The sequence below is a fragment of the Myotis nattereri genome (assembly GCF_964212035.1).
Source record: "Myotis nattereri genome assembly, chromosome: 1".
Lineage (NCBI taxonomy): Eukaryota > Metazoa > Chordata > Mammalia > Chiroptera > Vespertilionidae > Myotis > Myotis nattereri.
The window spans coordinates 90087464-90111069 of NC_138075.1; the positions used below are offsets into that span (position 1 = coordinate 90087464).

General features: G+C 41.2%; 1 protein-coding gene across 1 annotated transcript in view; it reads left to right on the top strand.

The window, feature by feature from the left end:
- The first annotated feature begins 13795 nt into the window (after positions 1-13795).
- The window catches only part of BRMS1L (BRMS1 like transcriptional repressor), a 42670-nt gene continuing 32859 nt past the window's right edge, over positions 13796-23606 (top strand). Inside the window, exons 1-2 of the mRNA XM_081105099.1 lie at positions 13796-14089; positions 18838-18928. Of these exons, the coding sequence (XP_080961225.1) occupies positions 13948-14089; positions 18838-18928 (233 nt within the window). The 5' untranslated portion in view covers positions 13796-13947. The remainder of the gene's footprint in view (positions 14090-18837; positions 18929-23606) is intronic.

Below are 23606 nucleotides of genomic sequence, written 5' to 3' on the forward strand. Positions count from 1 at the left end.
ACCATACACAAGAATAAGCGCAAAGTGTATAAAAGACTTAAATGTAATTTGCAAAACCGTAAAAATCCTAGAAGAAAACATAGGCAGTAAAATTTCACTCATCTCATGTAACAATTTTCCCCGATACATATCCTAGGGCAAGAGAAACAAAGGAAAAACTAAAGAAAAGGAACTACATCAAACTAAAAAGCTTCTGCACAGCAAAAAAAAAAAAAAAAAAATATATATATATATATATATATATATATATATATATAATGTAAAAAGATAATCAACAAAATGAAAAGGGAATCCACTGTATGGGAGAACTTATTCATCAATGATACATCTGATAAGGGATTAATTTCCAAAATATATAAAGAACTCATACAATTCAATAAAATGAAGGCAAACAATCCAATTAAAATATTGGCAAAGGACCTGAATAGACACTTCTCCAAAGAGGACATACAGATGGCTAAGAGATATATGATAAAATGCTGAATGTTAATAATCATCAGAGATGCAATTTAAAACTACAATGAGATGTGACCTCACACCTACCAGAATGGCTACCATCATTCAAGCAACAAACAACAAGTGCTGGTGAGGATGTGGGGAAAAGGGAACCCCAGTATACTGCTGGTGGGAATGCAGACTGGTACTGCCACTGTGAAAAAGAATATCAAGTTTATTCACACACACAAAAAAATGGAACTGCCGAAACACCCATCAGAAAGAATATATGCACCCCTATGTTCATAGCAGCATTATTTACAACTAGAGGCCTGGTCTATGAAATTCCTGCACTTGAAGGGTCCCTCAGCTCAGCCTGCACCCTCTCGCAATCTGGGAGCCCTCAGGGGATGTCTGACTGATGGCTTAGGCCTGGCAGTTAGACATCCTTAGCGCTGCTGTGGAGGCGGGAGAGGCTCCCGCCACCGCTGCTGCGCTCACCATGCAGCTGTGAGCCTGGCTTCTGGCTGAGTGGTGCTCCCCCTGTGGGAGTGCACTGACCACCAGGGGGAAGCTCCTGCGCTGAGTGTCTGCGCCCTGGTGGTCAGTGCGCATCAAGAGACAGGTCGTTCTGCCATTCAGTCGATTTGCAATTAGCCTTTTATTATATAGGACTAGAGGCCTGGTGCACAAAAATTTGTGCACTCGGGGGGTGGAGGGGGCGTCCCTCGGCCCGGCCTGTACCCTCTCGCAGTCTGGGACCCCTTGGGAGATAACGACCTGCTGGCTTAGGCCTGCTCCTGGGTGGCAGAGGGCAGGCCCAATTCCTAGGTGCAGCCCCTGGTCGGGCTCAGAGCAGAGCCGATTGGGGATTTGGGGCACCGCCCCCTTACATGCACAGAGCAGGGCGGATCAGGAGGTTGCGATGCCACCCTCAGTCATGCTCAGGGTAGAGCCGATTGGGGGATTGGGGCACCGCCCCCTGTCACACTCAAGGCAGGGTTGATGGGCAGGTTGCGGCACCACCCCCTGTCATGCACAGAGCAGGGCCAATCAGGGGGTTGGGGCGCTGCCCCCTGTCACTCACAGAGCAGGGCCCATCAGGGGGGTTGGGGCTCCATACCCTGTCACACACAGAGCAGGGTCGATCAGGGGGTTGGGGCACCGCACCCTGTCACACTCAGGGCAGGGCCCATGGGGAGGTTATGGCTCTACCCCGTCACACATAGAGCAGGGCCCGTCGGGGGGGTGGGGGGGGTTGGGGCGACGCACCCTGTCACACACAGAGCAGGGCTGATCAGGGGGTTGTGGCCCCGCCCCCTGTCACACACAGAGCCGCAGGGCGATCAGGGGGTTTGGGCGCTGCCCCCTGTCACGCTGATCCCGGTGCCGGGAGGCCTCGCGGCTCCACTGATCCCAGTGCTGGGAGGCATATTACCCTTTTACTATATAGGATAGAGGCCTGGTGCACGATGGGGGCCGGCTGGTTTGCCCTGAAGGGTGTCCTGAATCAGGTTAGGGGTCCCCACTGGGGTGCCTGGCCAGCCTGGATGAGGGGATGATGGCTGTTTGCAGCTGGTCACACACCCTTCAGGGTGGGGTTCCCCACTGGGGTGCCTGGCCAGTCTGGGTGAGGGGCTGAGGGCTGTTTTCAGGCTGGTGGTGACTGAAGCTCCCAACCGCTCCTTTTTTTCTTTTTTCTTTTTTATTCTGGGCCACCTTTAGCTCTGAGGCTTGGCTCCAACTCTTAGGCCTCCGCTGCTGAATGCAGGTATCTGGTTTGTTTTGGTTCTATAATCAAAACACTGTTTCAACTCCAGCTCTGAGATCCTGGCTGGCTGAAAGCAGGTCTCTGGGGTTTTGTTTAGCTTCTATATTTGTAACAATGTTTCAAACTGCAAGCTCAGAGGCCGGCAAGGCAGGCGGGGAACATTGGAGTCCTCCGTCACTGAAGCAAGCAAGTCTCATGTTCGCTTGAAGCTGCCTGGCTGCCGGCCGCCATCTTGGCTGGCAGTTAATTTGCATATCGCCCTGATTAGCCAATGGGAAGGGTAGTGGACGTATGGCTAATTACCATGTTTCTCTTTTATTAGATAGGATTATTATATAGGATAGCTAAGATCTGGAAACAGCTCAAGTGCCTGTTAGTAGATAAGTGGATAAAAAAGCTCTAGTATATTTGCACAGTAGAATACTATGCAATTGTAAAAAAAGAAGGATCTCTTACCCTTTGCAACAGCATGGATGGTCTGCAGATTTTCATGCTAAATGAAGTAAGCCAGTCAGAGAAAGACAAATATCACATGATCTCACTTATATTTGGAATCTAATGAACAAAATAAAAGGACGGACAAAATAGGTCCAGAAACATGGAAGCAGGGAACAGACTTACAGATTTTAGACAGAAAGTCTGGGGGCAGGAAGAGATTAACCAAAGAACTTATATGCATATATGCATAGCCTATGGACACGGGCTATAATGTAATGCCGGCCTTGGGGTGGGGTGGGAGCCGGGTGGATGCGGGCAAAGGGGGAAAAATGGGAGACATCTCTAATATTCTCAACAATAAAAATAAGTTTTAAAAAAGAAATTAAGCCATGAAAACACAAGGATGAATCTTAAATGCATAGTACTAAATGAAATAAATCAGTCTGAAAAAACTACATTCTGTATGATTCTAATGATAGGACATTCTGGAAAAGGCAATTTTATAGCAACCAAAAAAAAGAGTAAAATCAATGTTTGACAGGGACTTGGTGGCAGGAAGAGAGAGTTGGAACGTTGAAGCACAGTGGATTTTTTAGGGTAATAAAATCTATATACTAGTATATAAAAGCCTCTGCCCGTGCCAGCCCCCCTCACACACGCAGCTAGCGCCGGAGCCGCCACTGGCACCTGTAGCTGGTGCCGGCCCCAATCGTCAGCAGGTGCGAGTGGCAGCTGCCGGCCCTGATTGCCCCTCAGGGCTTCCCTACCTCCCCCTGCTCCTGAGGGGCGATCAGGGCCGGCAGCCACCTCTAGCACCTAATGCCAGTGCCGGCCCTGCTCACACCCGCTGCTGGTGCCGGCCCCAATTGCTCTGCGCCATCAGCGGGTGCGAGCAGGACCACTGCTGTCAGTGCGTGGGAGCGGTGGAGGTGGGAGCGGGGCTGCCAGCAGACGGGATGAGGGGCCAGGTTGGCGTGGGGGTGGAGGATGGGCTGAGACCTGTCCCTGTGCTCACTGCAGCCTCACGGCCCACATTTCCTTTCAAGGTGCACGAGTTTGTGCACTGGGCCCCTAGTATATAATGAGTATAAAACTTCTTAAGTGAAATACTGTTTTTAAGGAGAGTTGTTGAAGCAAAGGCTGCTGATATTAGCATAAGGATATGAATTGGATTCAAAGAGAAGGGAGAGAAGTAAACTATATCCTATATCCTTTCTCTCATGCCCCTAATTTAATGCATTACTAAGTTTTGTTGATTGTGCCTCCCAACTATTTCAAATTTGTCCATTTCTTCTTTTCATATACATTTTTAATTTTTCCATTATGGTTGACATATAATGTTATTTTAGTTTCACATGTGCAACATAGTGATTAGATATCTATATAATTTACAAAGCAATAACCCTGATAAATCTAGTAACCATTTGACACCATACATAGCCATTACAATGCTATTACCTATATTCCCTATGCTGTACCTTACATCCCCAAAACTGTTCTATAATATCAATTTGTAATTTGTAATCCTTTTACCTTTTTCACTCATCCCCCAACCCCCTCCCATCTGGCAACTGTCAAAATGTTCTTTGTATCTGTGAGTCTGTTTCTGTTCTGCGTGTTCATTTATATTGTTTTATAGTTACCACATAAAAGTGAAATCATCTGGCATTTTTCTTTTTCTGTCTGACATATTTTACTCAGCACAATGCCCTGTATGTTCATCCATATAGTCACAGATGCAAGATTTCATTCTTTTCTATAGTTGAGTCATATTCTATTGTATATATGCACTACTTCTTTATTCATTCAACCTAAGTGTTGATGGATACTTAGGTTGCTTCCATATCTTGGCTAATGTAAATAATGGTGCATATGTCTTTGATTTAGTGTTTTGGGTTTCATCAGATAAATACCCAGAAGTGAAATTTCTGGATCCTTCTCTATCTCTTGTTATAGCCTTTGTTTTAAAGTCTATTTTGTCCAGTATAAGTATTGCTACTTTAGCTTTTTTTTGTTTTCATTTTCATGAAATAGTCTTTTCCCATCCCTTTACTTTCAGCCTCTGTGTGTTTTGATCTGAAGTAAGCCTCTTGTAGACAGCATATGTAATGGTCTTGTTTTGTTACCCATTCAGCCACCATGTGTATATCTTTTTATTGGAGCATTTAATCCATTTGCTGATGGATATGTATTTATTGCCATTTCATTATATATATATTTATTTATCTCTTCCTCCTCCTCCATTTCCTCCTCCTCCTTCCTTTAACATTTCTTGTAATACCGTTTTGGTGGTGATGAACTCCTTTAACTTTTTCTTATCTGGGAAGCTTTCATTTTTTTAAATATATTTTTATTGACTTCAGAGAAGAAGAGAGAGGGATAGATAGACTAAAACATCATTGATGAGAGAATAATTGATCACCTGCATCCTGCATGCCCCCCCACTGGGGATTGAGCCCACAACCTGGGCTGTGACCTGACCTGGAATGAAACCTCGACCCTCTGGTTCATAGGTCAATGCTCAACCTCTGAGCCACACCGGCCGGGCTCTCTGGGAAGCTTTTTGTCTGACCTTCAATTCTAAATTACAGCTTTTCTGGGTAGAGTAATCTTGGTTGTAGGACCTTGCTTTTCATCACTTTGAATATTTCATGCCAATCCCTTTTGGCCTGCAAAGTTTCTGTTGAGTAATTAGCTGACAGTCCTATGGGAGTTCCCTTGTAGGTAACTGTTTTTCTCTTGCAATTTTAAAGATTCTCTTTCTGTCTTACACCCTTTTGCATTTTAATTATGATGTGTTTGTTGTGGGTCTCTTTGGGTTCATTTTGTTTGGGACTGTCTGCGCTCCCTGGCCTTGTATTTCTATTTCCTTCACCAGGTTAGGTAAGTTTTCTGTCATTAGTTTTTCAAATAGGTTTTCAATTCCTTGATTTTTCTCATCTCTTTCTGGTACCTCTGTGATGTGAATGTTGGTATGTTTGAAGTCTTCTCAGAGGATCCCCATTTTTTTGACTTTCTTTTTTCTTTTTTGATTGGATGTTTTCTGCTTCCTTATCTTCCTAATCATTGATTTGATTCTCCGCTTCATCTACACTACTGTTAATTCCCTGTAATATAGTCTTCATTTCAGTTGTTATACTCTTTATTTTTGACTGGTTCTTTATTATGTTTTCTAACTCCATTGTTGTGTTTCCTATCTCTTTGTTGAAGTTCCCACTGTTATAATCTGTTCTTCTCCTAAGTTCCTTTAGCATTCTTTTTTTTTTAAAATATATTTTATTGATTTTTTACAGAGAGGAAGGGAGAGAGATAGAGAGTTAGAAACATCGATGAGAGAGAAACATCGATCAGCTGCCTCCTGCACATCTCCTACTGGGGATGTGCCCGCAACCCAGGTACCTGCCCTTGACCGGAATCGAACCTGGGACCTTTCAGTCCGCAGACCGACGCTCTATCCACTGAGCCAAACCGGTTTCGGCCCTTTAGCATTCTTATAACCTGTATTTTGAACTCTGCATCTAGTAGATTTCTTGCTTGTCTTTGATTAGTTCTTTTTCTGGAGTTCTGTTCTTTCGTTTGGGATATGTTTCTTTGTCTCCTCATTGTGGCTGTCTCAGTGTTTGTTTCTATGCATTAGATAGAGCTGTTATATCTCCCAGTCTTGGTGGAGTGATCTTACAGTAAGTGTCCTGTCTAGCCCAGTGGCACAGCCCCCCTGATCACCCAGTCTGGGTGCTCCAAGTGTGTGGGTAGTCAGGTCTCTCTGTATTACACTCTCATAACACTATCAGAGAGCATACCTCAATTTGTATAGTTAATTATTTAATATTTATCTCTCCACTTTTCTGTAAGCTGTATGTAAGCATAAGCTGTGTTTGTTTTATTCATCAATGAATCTCTTGAAACCAGCACAGAACCTGACATATAATATACATTCAATAAAGAGTTAATATATAAATTAATATGAGGGGATTTTTGATAAGAATAGACAAGAAATTATGATTGGAGATTTTAGAATATTTTATTCATTGCTTCCATTAAACAGACACATTTTAAAGAAAAAAATTAGCTGGCTGTTTTAATCAGAACTCTTTCAGCTGAAAGTAATGACCAACCAATTAAAGCAGCTTCAATAAAAAGGAATTTATCAGTTCATGTAACTGAAATTCTAAGGATTAACATTGAACACATAAAGGGTGTTCCAAAAAAAATGTATACACACTTTGTTTTTTTGTTTTTGTTAATCCTCACTTGAGTATTTTTTTTCCATTGATTTTTAGAGAGAGTGGAAGGGAGAGGGAGAGGGAGAGGGAGAGGGAGAGGGAGAGGGAGAGACACAGAGAGAGAAACATTGATGTGAGATACATTGGCTGGTTGCCTCCCACATGTGCCCAGACTGGCCAGGGATCGAGCTTGCAACCAAAGTATGTGCCCTTGACTGGAATCAAATGCGAGACCCTCAGTCCTCAGGCCGACTCTCTAACCACCTAGCAGTTGTCCAGAACTATACACTTTGAATAATTATATAAAGTGTTTATCAAAATACATTTCATTTTCAAAATGTAATAGAATCTACAGACATTGTGTGTATACAGGTTTTTTTTGGGGGGGGGGGACAGCCTGTATGAAGCCAAGAGCTTAAATAATGTCATCAGAATCTTTGTTTCAGCTTTGCTTTTCCTCTATGTTGGCTCCCCTTACCTCCACTAGCATGTGGATGGAGAAATGGCCCTAGCAAACTGAAGCTCACAGGCTTCATAGAACTTTTAATTTCAGAAGATGAGAACTTCCTAATAGCACCAATAAAAGTCTGGCAAAGCCCACCATGGTCTATAGATTGGTCCACATACCCATCCCTGAATCAGGAAAAGATAATATTCTCATCAGTCACCTGAACCAAATAGGCTGAATGCAGCAGAGGGGTTTCTCTAAAGAAAAGTCAGGAAGTTATTACTTCACATAGGGGATAGATACTGGGGAGGCCAAAACAAAAGATACCCACTCTACTAACTCTACAGAAAAATTATCTGAAGGGGAACCATACGGATTAAAAATCAAACTGCATACACAGTATTTAACCTTGAGAAAAATATTAGAGAACAGGAAATTTCTCTACTTAAAAAAATTAGATAATGACTACAGAAAAGCATATGATAATTTGAACCTGAGATAGTAGAATAATAATAATAACATAACTATTGTAACAAATGTTACAAAATTTATAGTTAAAATAACTAATTTCTGCAAGTAGGTAGTTAATGCAAAGATGGATCCTGTACCAGTGAACAGGCTATTTCAATTACCTTAATGTTGTTTCATCCTTAAAAAATTGAAGTCATATCTTATATAATTGGAATAGTTATAAATTGGTCTCATTAGTTGTTATGTAAGTCTCAATAAAGCTCCTTTAGTTTGAGTAGTTAAAACGTTTACCACGATTTTGAGGACTAGTTATCAGTTGCAGCCTCTAGCAGTGGTTCTCAGCCTTCCTATTGCCGTGACCCTTTAATACAGCTCCTCCTGTTGTGGTGACCCCCAACCGTAAAATTATTTTCGTTGCTACTTCATAACTGTAATGTTGCTACTGTTATGAATTGTCATGTAAATATCTGATATGCTATATGTGTTTTCCGATGGTCGAAACCCGCACAGGTTGAGAACTGCGGCAAGGTCTTCTGGCTTTTGTTTTTTCAGGTATGGCCCTGAGCCAATCAGAAATGACAAGATTTGTTGATTTTACAGCTGATGTCTCAGCTCCACCTAGTGGTGGTGATTGGATTTTAAGTTTCTTCCCTCAGAGACAAGATTTGCTGATAAAAAACCATGGAGCCCAAGGAATATACGTAATGAGTACGAGTGAGAGTAAAACATGGACTTCTAGCTGCTTCCCTATATCTACTTTATTCCCAACAATGATGAAATTGAAAATTATAGAAATGGAAGTTTTAATATTTTCTTCCTGCACCAGATAGACTCCCTGGATTACATATATTCCACTTTGGAGATCACTGACCTAGAGAAGACCAGTCTTCACACATATGCCCCAAAAGATACATACAATAATATTCACTATTTTTAATAATGAAAAAAGGAAACAATATAAATGTCTATTAACAGGTTAATGAGTCAAATTTTTAATATTCATTAAATGGAATATCTGTACTCAATGGAATCCCTTAGAGCAGGGGTGGGCAATCTTTTTGTGAGTGCATGCCAAAACCAGCAAAATCCCTGACTCAAAATTCTTCTGTGTGCCAACCCTAATTTTTTGAGAACATGTTACGCCTACTTGATATCTCTTAAGGTATGTGAAGAACCTTGAAGAAATAATAAAATTCATTCAAGCGACAAAAACACAGTATATGATGATGAGAAATACATTTATTTTTTATATTTAATTGATTTTTCACAGAGAGAAAGGGAGAGGGATAGAGAGTTAGAAACATCGATGAGAGCGGAACATTGATCAGCTGCCTCCTGCACACCTCCCACTGGGGATGTGCCCGAAACCAAGGCACATGCCCTTGGCCGGAATCAAACCTGGGACCTTTCAGTCCGCAGGCCGATGCTCTATCCACTGAGCCAAACCCGTTAGGGCAATACATTTATTTTTTAATGTATACATGTACACTGATAGTCTGACAGAAAACTTTATGACTCCGTTTGATATTATCAGTGGGACTTTTGCTGCTGTATCACTGATGACAGATATTTTACATCAGGTTTATATTTTGTGACCTTCAGAGATATGCACGAGCTACTACTTTCATCCATCAGGCTACTCCTGTTAGAAGACTTAACAAAATTCATCACTGAGAACAAAGATTCACAAGCGTATGTGGATGAAACCAAAACTCTGGTCGCATCTAGGAAGGCAGGGAGAGTTAAGGCAGAGGCATAGAAATTGCTCTTCCCCTCTCTCATCAATCCATGTCTATGGTCTTTAAGATAACTTGTTATGTAAAACTATTTATTTATCTAAGATGCACCTACACTGAATTTATCTGAAAAATAAAAAAGTCGATATTAAGAAAAAAATCGTAAGTGGAAGATTATAAGAGAGGGTTTCGAGTGCCAGCAAAAGTTCTGGCATGCCATGTTTGGCACACGTGCCAGGGGTTGCCCACCCATGCCTTAGAGCATGTTGAAATAACTGGATTTATCACAATGGATACATCTTAAAAACATTGTTAAGAAAAAAGGAAGCTGTAGCATGATATGTATGTATGAGACCACTTTAAAATATAAGCCTTTTAAAACATGTTGAAGCAATCCTACATATTACAAACTGCGGCTCACAAGCCACATGCGGCTCTTTGGCCCCTTGAGTGTGGCTCTTCCTAAGCCTTAGGAGTACCCTAATTAAGTTAATAACATTGTGCCTACCTATATAGTTTAAGTCTAAAAAATTTGGCTCTCAAAAGAAATTTCAATCATTGTACTGTTGATATTTGGCTCTGTTGACTAATGAGTTTGCCGACCACTGCCTTAGGGGTATGTTCTTTCCCAGCCTTATGTTTTTCCTTGTGATTCTGCTTTTATTCCCTACACATCTTTTCTAAAATCTGTTTGGGGAGAAACTCTCCTTTTTTAAAAAATGGGGGTGACATTGGTCAACGTGATCATATAGGTTTCAGGTGTGGGTTTCTATGTTACAAGATCTGTATATTGCACTGTGTGCCCATTACCCAAAGTCAAATCTTCTCAGGTCACCATATATTAGACTCCCCCTTTTCACCCCACCCCCTTCCCTCTGACAACCACCACACTGCTATTTGTGTTCATGAGTTTCAGAATTTATATCCCATATATGAGTGAAATCATGTGGTTCTTAGCTTTTCATAACTGACATTTCACTTAGCATAATGTTCTCAAGGTCCATCCATGTTGTTTCAAATGGCGCTATTTCATCCTTTCTTATGGCTGAGTAGTATTCCATTGTTTACTAGTATATGTACCACATCTTTATCCAGTCCTCGATAGAATACTTTGGTTGTTTCCATGCTTTGGCCACCGTGAATAATGCTACAATGAACATAGGGGTACATATATCTTTGCAAATACAACCTCACAAGCAATTAGGGAAATGGAAATCAAGACTACAATGAGATACTACCTCACACTTGTTAGAGTGGCCATTATCAACAAGACAAGCAATAACAAGTGTTGGAGAGGTTATGGAATAAAGGAACCCCTCAGCCTGGCTGATGTGGCTCAGTGGTTGAGCATCAACCTATGAACCAAGCAGGTCATGGTTCCATTCCTGGTCAGGGCACATGCATGAGTTGCATGCTCGATCCCCAGTGTGGGGCCATGCAGAAAGCAGCCAATTAGTGATTCTCTCTCATCATTGATGTTTCTATCTCCCTCTCCCTTCCTTTCTGAAATCAATAAAAATATATATATTTTTAAAAGGGAACCCTCATTTACTGCTAGTGGGACTGTAGACTAGTACAACCACTATAGAAAGCAGTCTGGCGATTCCTCAAAAAATTAAGAATAGAGTCTCCATCCAACCCAGCAATTCCTCTCCTGGGTATACCCGAAAAACTCTAAACTCCCTTTAAGCAAAACACTGTCATGCAACTCTAATTGCATTATCTCCTATTATCTGTCTACCTTGCACACAAATATAATGATGGCAAGAATTTTAGAGCTGTAAGAAAAGTTAAAGATAATATAATGCAACATTCTCATTTTACAACTGACCAGAGATGAAGTGGTTTGCCAGATTTAATTGGCTGGCTGCTAGCAGAACCAGGATGCCTCACATTCAGGTTCCTTCTGTATTTCTTTGAAAAGCAGCAGCATATAGAACACCTCCTAAAGATGTACTGTATGATGAGATGCCTTAGTCTCCTCATCTGCAAAATGGGAGGCATAATCATCTCTACTTCAGGGAGTAGTTGTGAGGATTAACTGAACGAATGTACTTATGGCACATAACAATGCTTGGCACATAGAGAGTGACCAGAAATCTAAGCTATTGTTACTATTTTGCACACACTCTGCTAGCTGCTGATAGAACAGCCATTAACAGAGGTTGGGATTTTACCCACAGCTGTTATTCTTTGGTCTGGAGTTTATGAAACCAAACGAAAACAAAATCCACAATTGAGATAATGTTTACAAATTTGGATATTTCACATCATATCTAAATTTCCAGTTTCTCTTGAAAATGGAAGGTGTGACATCTAAGCCAGAATTCTGAGGTAGTAACAACAGGCTGGAGCTACAAGCAATTGCTCCCTTGAGTCCGCGCTACTCATATAATGTATGTGCATGTGCTCACACTCTTCCAGGTTCCATATTTTTAAGGATGTACTTCTTTTAAAAAATATTTATGTCTTATAATCCTCACCCAAGGATACGTTTTTATTGGTTTTTAGAGAGAGAGGACAGGGCGCTTTTTGGAGCCCAGGACTAGGTTCCAACCAACAGAACCACCTGGCCAGGCTCCCGTTTCCATCTTTTAAGGTCACCTGCCTGACTACTGATTCCTTTGAAATTGTATCTGCTAACCATTACACAGTACAGTGTGACAAAAACAATTACAAAGTTGCAAAGTACAGAAGTAGCCTGAAAGAACACGAGTGTGTGCTGTAGGGTGGAGGTGCTGCTGTTGATGTATGTTGTCAAGAAAGTGGCTTTGGCCCCAGCTGGTTTGGCTCAGTGGATAGAGCGTTGGCCTGAGGACTGAAAGGTTTTGGGTTCAGTTTCGGTCAAGGGCACATGCCTGGGTTGCGGGCTTGATCCCCAGTAGGGGGTGTGCAGGAGGCAGCCGATCTTTCTCATCATTGATGTTTCCATCTCTCTCTCCCTCTCCCTTCCTCTCTGGAATCAATAAAAATATATTTAAAAAAAGAAAGTGGCTTTGAAAAAGAAAAGGAATAGAAGAGGGTTACAGAGAGAATAAGATGTGCAAAGACACTGAAATGGGAAAGTTTGTGTGTTTAGCAACTGAGGGGTTCAGTTATGAAGGACATAGTAAGAAGAGAAGTAGACTGACACTAGATAATAAAAGCCTCTTAGTTTGCATTTTACCCTGTAGGAGATGGATAGCTCTTGAAATGTTTTCTGTCACTAAATCTAAATCTAACTTTAATGCAATTATCGCTGGATACCCTTACCATCCTCCATAAAATGTCTTTGGACCTCATGTTTGAGAAGGAAATACTGTAAAATCCACAATATTCTATGAAATGTCTTTCAATAGCAAATTGGCACTTTAAGAAAAAGCCCTCTCTTTATAAAATACAATTTAGATTTGTCTGCTAATGAAGTTTCCTCATTTGTAAAATAGGGATAATAATAGCACCTACCTCAGAATTAAATTCAATGTAAACCATGGATACCTAATACAGAGTAAACGTGTCAACTAATTTTAGTTATTATGATTGTGATCTTTATTGACTCCTCCTGGTGTATCATCTTTCTCATTGAGGAAACAACATTTCACTAAGTCAATTAAGTATTTTTTATTGAAAACTAAAGTTAAATCTTTAGTTTTAAGACTAGTGGCATCTTTGGGCTGTATCGGTGTAAATGTAAAAAATACTAGATGAATTGCCCAGATAAAACTTCCTTGTATGTTATTGATTGCAAAAGCTTCAAGAACAATGTAAAGATTTTTGTGCAACATAGAAAGTCTAAGTTATCGTCTGCAGTTACTAATTCAACACTTAATAGTTTATTAGTGGTAATAAAGCTGCTTAGGTAGTAGCGACGTTTTTCCAATTCCCTCCGGCTCAAAGAGGAGGAAAAACACTCGGAAAATACCTTTTCACAGCTGACAGTAACATCTTAGATAGCTAGGGAGCTCAGACAATCACTTGGCGGGAAAATAATAAATACAGACTAAATTCGCACAATCTGTTTCTGTTTAGTTTATAAACTGCGATCGAGACTGTCAGCTTTCGTGCCTTGTGGGACTTGAAGTCCAGAGGGAAGAAGTGCTCAGGGCTATTGAAGCTTGGCAGGCAGCAGCCCCTGCAGGTCTGAGCTGTAAGGACTACAACTCCCAACAGAAGCTGCAGGGCCGCGCTGTAATTACGGACAACCAACCGTACCTGAGCAGGGCAAGCCCCGCCCCCCGGCTCTGAGGGCTGCCTCCACCAATGGCAGAGCTCCCAGCGCTGAGCCTCTGGGTTAGGTTGTGCGGCTCTGGCTGGAGGCGGGGCGGAGCCCAGAGGTTCAGAACTAGCTCGGCCGCTGGGTGGATCGGGGCGTTCGGCGCGCCCTACGTTGAAGAAGCAGTGGCCGGGCTGGGCGCCGGGAGTGGAAAGCGACGGCGCGGCTGGAAAATGCCAGTCCATTCCCGCGGGGATAAGAAGGAGACCAACCATCATGATGAGATGGAGGTGGACTATGCCGAAAACGAGGGGAGCAGCTCCGAGGACGAGGACACGGAGAGCTCGTCGGTCTCCGAGGATGGGGATAGCTCAGGTGTGCAAGCCGGCGGGGCTGGGACCGAGTCCCCGCGCCGGGCTCGCGACAGGCCGCTCCCCGCACGCCGGGCAGCTGCGTCCTGCTGGGAGAGCGGGGCGGGGAGAGAGGGAAGGGGCGGAGACTGGCTCCCGGCCCTCCGCTGCACCCGGGCGGTCTCGGGGCGCTGTCTGGCTCCAGGCGGGTCCCGGTTGGCGGGGCGGGGCGGGGCAGGACGCGGGCCTGAGCTTGCCCAGCCGGACGCGGCGCCGTCTGCTCTTGGCCCTAGGACCCCGAGCAGTGCCCCCAGGCTAACCACTCGCCGAGGCCGGGAATGTCCCGCAGCTTGTCTGGGAGGCTGTGGAAATAGCTCCTCTCCCCGAACCACAGACCTCTTTCCTTATTTTTCATCCCTGCAAGCCTTCTCAACATGGGTGGGTTGTCGGGGCTCAGCTTAGATTTGTACCGGCTCTTGGATGGTTTAGAATAGAATGTAACCTCAGAGTTCACGTCAACCTGTCATTCCTCGCTTGACATCAATCAGTGCTCTTGCAGGGAGGGGGGTCGTGTATGTGTGTGAGAGAGAGACTTGGGAGTTGTCCTGTTTACAGCATCTCTGAAGTTTTCAAGACCGAGAAGAGCCCAACATCAAGGGGTGATTGGGAACCATGCGAATAAATTGGCTGATTTGTGGCAACTTTGAAATTCTCCAGATCTTTTCTTCCCTGCAACCTTTTCTAACTTTGGGCTGTGTTGAGTGTTTTTGTTTTGGGGGTTGTGTGTGGGGGAGCGGGGGGATGGGAGGGGGGAGAGCAGATTAACACTACAAATCAATTTTGCAAACTTTTACGAATTAAAGACATAAATGGAATTTGTGATACCTGAATTTTTTCCCTTCTATCCATATCATGGGGATGAGATTTTTTTTTTCTTAGCCTGATTTTGGCCATGTAAAGCAAGGGTTGATGACAAGTTGATGGCATTGTGTTACAACACTGACATTCTCTAGGTTTCCCTTTCAAAGCAAATCCCTATGGAAGTATGTAATTTCAATAAGTAAAACAGCCATCCAAAATAAGCATTCATGAGTGACTTAATTGTGGAGCACTTAGTGTGAGCTGTAAATAAATAGTTATGACCTGTTCTCTATTAAAGAGCAGCCATAAGTCACCACTTGATTAAATTGCCAAATGAATGCTTATAAACAATGCTGTTGGAATTCAGAGGTGGAGGCAGTCTTTTCAAAATAGGATGAGCAGCAAAGGTTAGTTGAAGAAGCTGGGACCGCCTTCTTTATCATGAAGAATGGGTAGAATTTGGATTGGGGTGGTAATGGTCAGGTGTTTCTGTAGGAGGAGGAATTTAAGAAAAAGTATAAAGGCCAGAGCTTAAGGTTTATTCAAAAGAATGAGAAAACCAGTTCGATTGGGAGAAGGATTTGAGCTAGGAAAGGAAAAGGAAGGTATAGATGTCAAAGATAATTTTTATTTTTTTATTTTATTTTATTTTTTTACATGTTAAATACATTATTTATGAAAAACAACTACATTTCCAAAATAATTTAGTGAGAAGAATGGCATGCTCTGCATTTTTCAAATCTCTTTCATGTCTGGCTTAATAGAAGTCAGCTATATTCTATCTGCTTCTTCATTCAACATGTTTTTTAGGTTGAAGTATATGAAGAAAATTCAGTCTCACACAAGTAGTTGGAAAGATAAAGGAGTATATAATAGCCTTTTCCAAAAATTGTGAATATTCTTTTAAACTATACATCACCAAGTGATAAATTTCCTTAAAGGTTAGTTTCAATGTGGAACTCTGTTCCTATTAGTCCAATGGAAGTTATATTTTTTTTTAAAAAAAAATTTTCGGCTCTAGAATTCATACTCACCACCTCCTGGTCTCCTCTAATCACTTGCTCCTCATCTAACCTTGTTCCCAACCTTAGACCTAGGACTCCACTCAGCTTGTGCACCTCCAATAAGGGGATCCTTTTTTCCCCTTTCTCTACCTCGCTAAGCAACTTCTCAAGTCTCTCAAAGATATTTTTAAAAGCACAAAACAGGATTGATGAGTGCAAAGAAACTGGTTGTAGGATGAACAGAAGAGTAAAGGTGATGGTGGTGTATTTAAGTTAGAGTGCCCAACTGACAGGTGGGAATGTGGCTTTGGAACCTGCCTGGGATGGGAGGCATGCTTTAGATGTCATCTGGCAAGCTGTGAAAGTAGGAGAGATTACAAAAGTGAGGAACACAGACAAAGAACATCTAGGCTGTGAATACATTTCCTAGTTCTGTAAAACATTTTATTTTCAAGTGTTCTTTTTTTTTTTGAATGGGAGTTAGGATCTCACAAAGTGACATCTAGTGTTTGAAATTCTCCCTCTCTAATTTTTATGTTAACTCTTCTGACTTTTTACTATTTTTTTATTCTATCCCAGAAAATCATGAAAACCTTTATTATTTGTGAGGAATGTAATAATAATTTGAGCTATAAGTCAAACTTTAAAGAAAAAATATTTTTTTTATTGATTTCAGAGAGGAAGGGAGAGGGAGAGAAAGATAGAAACATCAATGATGAAAGAATCATTGATCAGCGGCCTCCTGCACGCCACCCAATGGAGATCAAGCCCACAACCCAGTCATATGCCTCTACTGCGAATTGAAGTGACCTCTTGGTTTCTGGGTCAATGCTCAACCACTGAGCCACATCCGACTGGGCATAAGTCAAACTTTTTTAAGTGCAAAGAAATTGTAAAAATAAATTTTGCAGTTTTACTACTTGTAAAAGCATATCTTTTCTACTATTGGCTTACATGTTCAACTTCCACAGTTTTATTCTTCTTAAACCTTGATACTGAGCAGGTCCTAAGGCTACAGGAAAAACTGCTATGCAGAGATATTGGGAACTGAGTCATCCTGAGGGACCAAGGTTTGAAGATCTGAGTAGTAAGCTATTAGAAGCCAGACATAATTTAAATGGTTTAGGAAAGTTTTTAAAAAAAAGAATCATTTACTTCCTTGCTATGTGAAAATAACAGTACATAATTTAGCTCTTGCTCATAGTTTGACTTTCATTTGATGAATATCAATATGCAGATCATTTTATACAGACTGATGGTTACCAGAGGGAGTGTGGGGAATTGGGTAAAAAAGGTGAAGGGAGTAAGAAGTACAAATTGGTAGTTACAGAATAATCATGGGGATGTAAAGTAAGGCATAGGGAACATATTCAATAATATTGAATTAACTATGTATGGTGCCAGGTGGGTATTGGAAATATTAGGGGAACACTTTGTAAAGTATATGCTCTACACTATGCTGTATACCTGAAACTGATACAACATTGAAGGTTAAAGAAATGATGTAGATTAATTTTACACTTCAGTTATTTTGATGTGTTGATTATATATGATGTAAAAATAGAAAATATGGAATATAGGACAGACCTGGTAATTAAGTGTCTTTCTTAAAATGTTTGCTTGTTTTTCTCCTCATTTCCCTCTTTCTCACCGACTGACTGTAATTTGGGGAGAGGGAACAATGGGAGTATAAGAATAGCAGATGAACCCTGATGGGGTAGCTCAGTTGGTTAGAGTGTCGTCCCGATATGCCAAGGTTTCTGGTTTGATCCCTGGTCAGGGTACATACAAGAATCAACCAATGAATACACAATAAGTGGAGCAACAAATCGATGTTGCTCTGTCTTTCCCTTCTTCTCTCTCTCTCTTTTATTTTTCAATAAGAAAAATTAAAAAGGAGATAAAGATATCCTGTGGTTAACAAAATGAGATTAGTTTTCTTTTTCATATGATTGGCAAATCAGCCATATGAGCAGTTCTAGAAGAATTCCAAAAGTGTTTTTGAGCAATATTAACCTTTAAAGGATGTAATCATTTTGATGGGTTGGTGGAAAACAAACCAAAAGTAGGTTATTTACTTTATAGTCATAGCTTAATGTCAGCTCTTTAAAATTATTTAAAAATGAATAAGAAAAGGCCTAGAGACTGCTATAGTTTTAACTCCCATCTGTATTGTAGGTTAAAACCTATAGTGGAAATTATTTTGGACAAATGTTGTTTTTGTTTTTCTCTTAGGGCTTAATAGAGGCCTTGCATATCTAACTTCATATTAAAGTTTTTTTTTCTTTTTTAACCATTTGAATTAACATTTAGATATATTTGGAGCATAAAACTAATATATTTTTTTTAAATATTTTATTGGTTTTTTACAGAAAGGAAGGGAGAGGGATAGAGAGTTAGAAACATCGATGAGAGAGAAACATCGATCAGCTGCCTCCTGCACACCCTCTACTGGGGATATGCCCGGAACCAAGGTATGTGCCCTTGACCGGAATTGAACCTGGGACCCTTCAGTCCGCAGGCCGACGCTCTATCCACTGAGCCAAACCGGTTAGGGCAAAACTAATATTATTAAATTACATTAATGAATTGATTTTTGAGAGTACATTTGTTAAAACTAGGGACAGTAAAACAAGGAAGGGCTTAGAATAGAAGAGGCAACAGGAGAGAGTCTGGGCGGGGCTTCTTAGGCTCAATGAGAAGTCAGAAAAGGAGGCCTTAGAGGCAGGTTCAGGAGGTTAGGAGCTGCTGCTGCCTATTGCTCGCTCCCCTGGTTGCAAGCGTCATGGGGACGCTTAGAGTTTAGAAGTTTCATGCCTGTGGGGGGACGTGATGGGGAAGGGAAAGGTGTGGGCTTGCTCCAGCGGGGAGAGCGGAATGTGCCTAATTTTATTTTTGTTATTAACAGAAATGGATGATGAAGATTGTGAAAGAAGAAGAATGGAATGTTTAGATGAAATGTCCAATCTTGAAAAACAGTTTACAGATCTCAAGGATCAGTAAGTAGTGGCTTTAGAAGGTCATTGTCACCGAATCTCAACCATGCCACATGTATAGTAGCACAGGAGAAATTTTATTCACTCTGAACTGTTTTTTTCTTTGTGTGTTGTGGGACTGACTGATCTGAAAGAGGCTTCTGTTATTGTTTGCTTAAGACTTTATTAACTAAACCGAAGGTTTTGAGGCAGGTTTTTTGGGCGGAGTAATAAGATTTCTATGTGGATGTTGGGTCTAATCTGCTTTATTCATTCCTTTGTTAAATAATTGGGTAAAGGTAGCATTTTAAAAATTTGAGTATAAGAGAGAGTATTTCCCAAAGATGGCAGAGTGATTTTTGTTTATATCTTAACGTTGGATAGTACATACATGATTTTACATGCATATTTAGTTTGCTTCTGGCAGTAACTCTGTTGTAAGGTTGGAAGATAGTCTTATCTCCATTTTGCTTGTGAGAAAATTAATGGTCAGAGAGGTTAAGTGATTTGCCCATAGTTCATCAGAGAGTGATAAATTAAGCCAGGCTTTCTGCCTCCTAGTGATATCATATTCCTTTCACTAAGACACATTACTTTGGAGGAAATGTAGTGGAGTAGAAAGAGCACAGGCTTCACATCTAGGCTTTCTCAACCGATTAGAACAGTATACTAGTAGCTTCTTTATTATTGAATGAGCAATGTATACAATTCTTAGCCATTTGCTTGGTGTGTAGTAGGTGCTTATTAGATACACCCCACTCCCCTTTATAATACCAAACTCTTATGTAACATTGGTAACACGAGAATAGGCTACACTGGTTTGAAAGAACAAAATAGATGATGATACAGATTTTTAAAAAACTCTTAAAGGTGAGCTTTCACTTTAGATGTTGCTGGCAATGTCATGGGGCGGGCATAGCTGTGTATTAGGAATTATAAATGAAAGAGAGAAATTTCTGAGAATATAGATACCTTCCGTGTGTGAAGACACTTTGGTATATGAATTCTTTGTAATTTTGCTGCTTATTCTTTTTCCCCCAACCATTTCCCTAGAGAAGCCCAAAGAAGAGATGAAAACTCATTTAATATCTGGAATTGACAGGCCAAAATGGGACAGATTTGTTTACCATAGGAATCCGGCTATTTATGCAATTTCTGGTCTTAACTTTAATTGGTAGTAGAGATGAATATGTAGATAATATTCCATGCTAGTGTAATGCATTATTATAAGCAATTCAAAATCATCCAAAGTTTAAAATTTTGGCTTTAAAAAACATGGTATCATTTTCTTATTCTAAATATTTACATTATTGATATTAAATTAAAATGAGTTTAGATCGCCAAAGAATCCATTATTTGGGAAACATGAAGAGTTCATCCATGATCATTCTGGTAAAAAGGAAACAAATTTGTATTTTTCTATTTTAGCACAAGTAATCAATGAATGAATAATTCTCATACAATTAATTAAGATATACCTGTTAGGTTTTTAAAGTTTATTTTATAGTTATCCAATAAATGAAAATTATTGTAAAGCTCTAGTATAATATATTACACTAGTGGCCCGGTGCACAAATGTGTGCACATTGAAAGGAAATTAATTAGAAGAAGTATTTTAATATCGCTATTCGCCCTTTCTCTATAATAGATGTGTCAACCAAATTCACGATTGACAATGACAAGTTGAAACACACACGTGAGATTGGTGCCAGTGAGAGCTTTATATGTATCGTGCATGTGCGAGTCAACTTAGGCTTTTATATATATACTAGGTGCCCAGTGCATGAATTCTTGCACCTTGAAAGGAACTGTGGGCCACGAGGCCATGGTGGGTACAGGGGCGGGTCTTGGCCCATCCTCTGCGCCCCCGCCCAGCCCCTCCCGCCATGGCCCCTGGTCCCCTGTCTGCCAGCAGCCCTGCTCCTGCTGCCGCTGCTCCCATACACTGATGGCATCAGCCCCACTCACACCCGCTGATGGCATGGAGCGATTGGGGCTGGCACCAGCAGCATGTGCCATCAGCAGGTGCGAGCGGTGGCTGCTGCCCCGATCACCCCTCAGGAGCAAGGGAAGGTGGAAAAGCCCTTGGGCAATCGGGGCAGGTGCTGGGCGCTGGCAGCGGGTGTGAGCGCTGGGTGGGACCGCGGCACACTGGAGCAAAGAATTTTCAGTAACCACCACAGGCTCACCCTGATGACAGTGACTGGTGCCCCGCCTTGGTCTGGTGCCCCCGCTCACCTGTTCCACCAACCTGCCATGGCCAATGCCCGCCATGTTCCATGCGCTCCCCTTGGTGGTTAGCGAACGTCATAGCGACTGTTGTTCAATTGTCCTGCTGTTTGGTCTATTTGCATATTAGCCTTTTATTATATAGGATATACTAGAGGCCCGGTGCACGAAATTCATGCACTGGGGGGGGGGGGTTTGTCCCTCAGTCCAGCCTGCACCCTCTTTAATCTGGGACACCTAGGGGGATGTCCAACTGCCGGTTTAGGCCTGATCCCACAGGGATCCCTCTCACAATCCAGGACTGCTGGCACTCAATCGCTTGCCTGCCTGCCTGCCTAATTGCTCCTAACCACTTCTGCCTGCCAGCCTGATCATCCCCTAACTGCCCTCCCCTGCCGACCTGGTCACCCTGAACTCCCCTCCCCTGCAGGGCTGGTCCCCCCCAACTGCCCTCCCCTGCAGGCCTGGTTCCTCCCAACTGCCCTCCCCTGCCGGCCATCTTGTGTGTGGAGTGATGGTCAATTTGCATATTACCTCTTTATTAGGTAGGATTAGAGGCCCGATGCATAAAAATTCATGCAAGAGTAGGCCTTCCTTTCCCCAGCTGCTGGCACTAGCTTCCCTCCGGCACCCAGGACCCAGCTGGCTTCCCTCCAGCCCCAGCTTTGTCAGGTAGGACGTCCAGAATGATGTCCGGTCTAATTAGCATATTACCCTTTTATTATTATAGATAGAATAAACTTGCTTAATTAGACTTGCTCTCTGATTTAGCTAAACTTTTTCCAGCCCAGTGAAGCACCCCAACTTCCTTTTCAGGTAATTGTCAGCAACACAGCAGTAAGTATCAACACAAAGCAGATTATTATTGTAGATCACGCAGGGAGAACAAAGGGTAAAATATTGAACTGCAGCAGTGTTTGACTATATTCTGCGCAGGGAGAAAACCTGAAGTCATTTTCAAGGTCCACCATTTCTTTTTTCTTTTCAGTCAAGTTTCTAAGCTTTCTAAATCTCCATTTTCCAGCTAATGAAAAGAAAATAGGATTCTATCAAGTCTCCAATCTACCTACTTCAGGACTTCTGTGAGGATCAAATGAGATGAGGCACAGGGAAACACTTTACAGACATTTGGTTAAAGTGTAAATCTTTCCACCTGTCTATAAAGCAAGTGTATTCCTGGGCTGAAGAAACTGCAAGGAGGCTAGTTGCTAGGGAGAAGAAGGACACCATTACCCAGATGGACACTTAGCATATTAGCCTTTTATACATATAGATAGGAAAACTTTGCAGCTAGTAAGTCATTAAACCTAATCTTGTTCATCTTGGGGCTGGCACTTGCCTTGATCTTTGCTTTCTCATGTCTCACTATATCCAACAGCCAGTTACCCCTACCAGCTTCATTCAACTCTGAAAGTTTTAAAAGTAGACCCATTATCACCATTTAATAGGATTCTTTCTCAAAGACTTGGTATCTAGAATATGTTATAGGAAAAAAATTAATCCTTGTGTCTGGTTTATACTTCCTCTTTTGTCTTGTCCCATTTGCCTTGTTTGTTATTTTTATCCTGTGTATCTCTGTAAGCTGTCTCAAATCCTCTTTAGAATGGTGGGAAATAAACTAATATGATAATAATAATATAATAGTAATGATAGTAATAATAGTAATATAATTATCCTGCTTCTCCAGTTCTAGTACTACCGGGCACAATAGCACTCCTTTCATAAGGCGGAAAGTTCACCATTTGCAGTTTGTGTAGTGGTGGAAGGTAAGTTCTTCCACCTCCTTAAAAAGGTAGAAGAACTTACACCACCCAAATTTCCATTCATTTCAATATTCATTGTCCAACAAACATGAATTAAACATCTACTCTGTGACTGGTATTGTTGCTGCTGAGGGACTCATGATCCTTGACTTCGATGAGTTTATACTTGAATTTTAAGACTGTAGAAATTGTACTGATTTTGAGGAATCTATTTTTTAAAAGGGTAGTTAATTGAATATTGCTAATTCACATACCTCTTCATTCAGGATGCTGTACATCTATTCAGGATACCTTATAAATGTTTTGTGTAAGTTTGGTGTTTTTAGGTGGAGTCATCCTTTGTGTCACATTTTTATCATTTTGCCTAAAGTTGTACAGTAAATCCTCACTTAACATCATCAATAGGTTCTTTGACCTTAAGCAAAATAACATATAACAAAACCAATTTAAACATAGGCTAATTAATATAAACAAGAGTTACGTTTCTATAGTACCTCATTAGTGTTATAACAAAATGACATTGAACGAAATTGTTATTTGAAGATCTGCTGTATTTATAATTTCAAAAAGTATTATCATGTTGTACTTTTCTGACATTATACATTTATTTATCATTGTATTTTGAGTTTAGAAAAATTTAACCCAGACATGATAATGTATTATTTTGGCAGTTAACTCAGATTATTTTTTCCCTTTTTGTTTATTCTAAA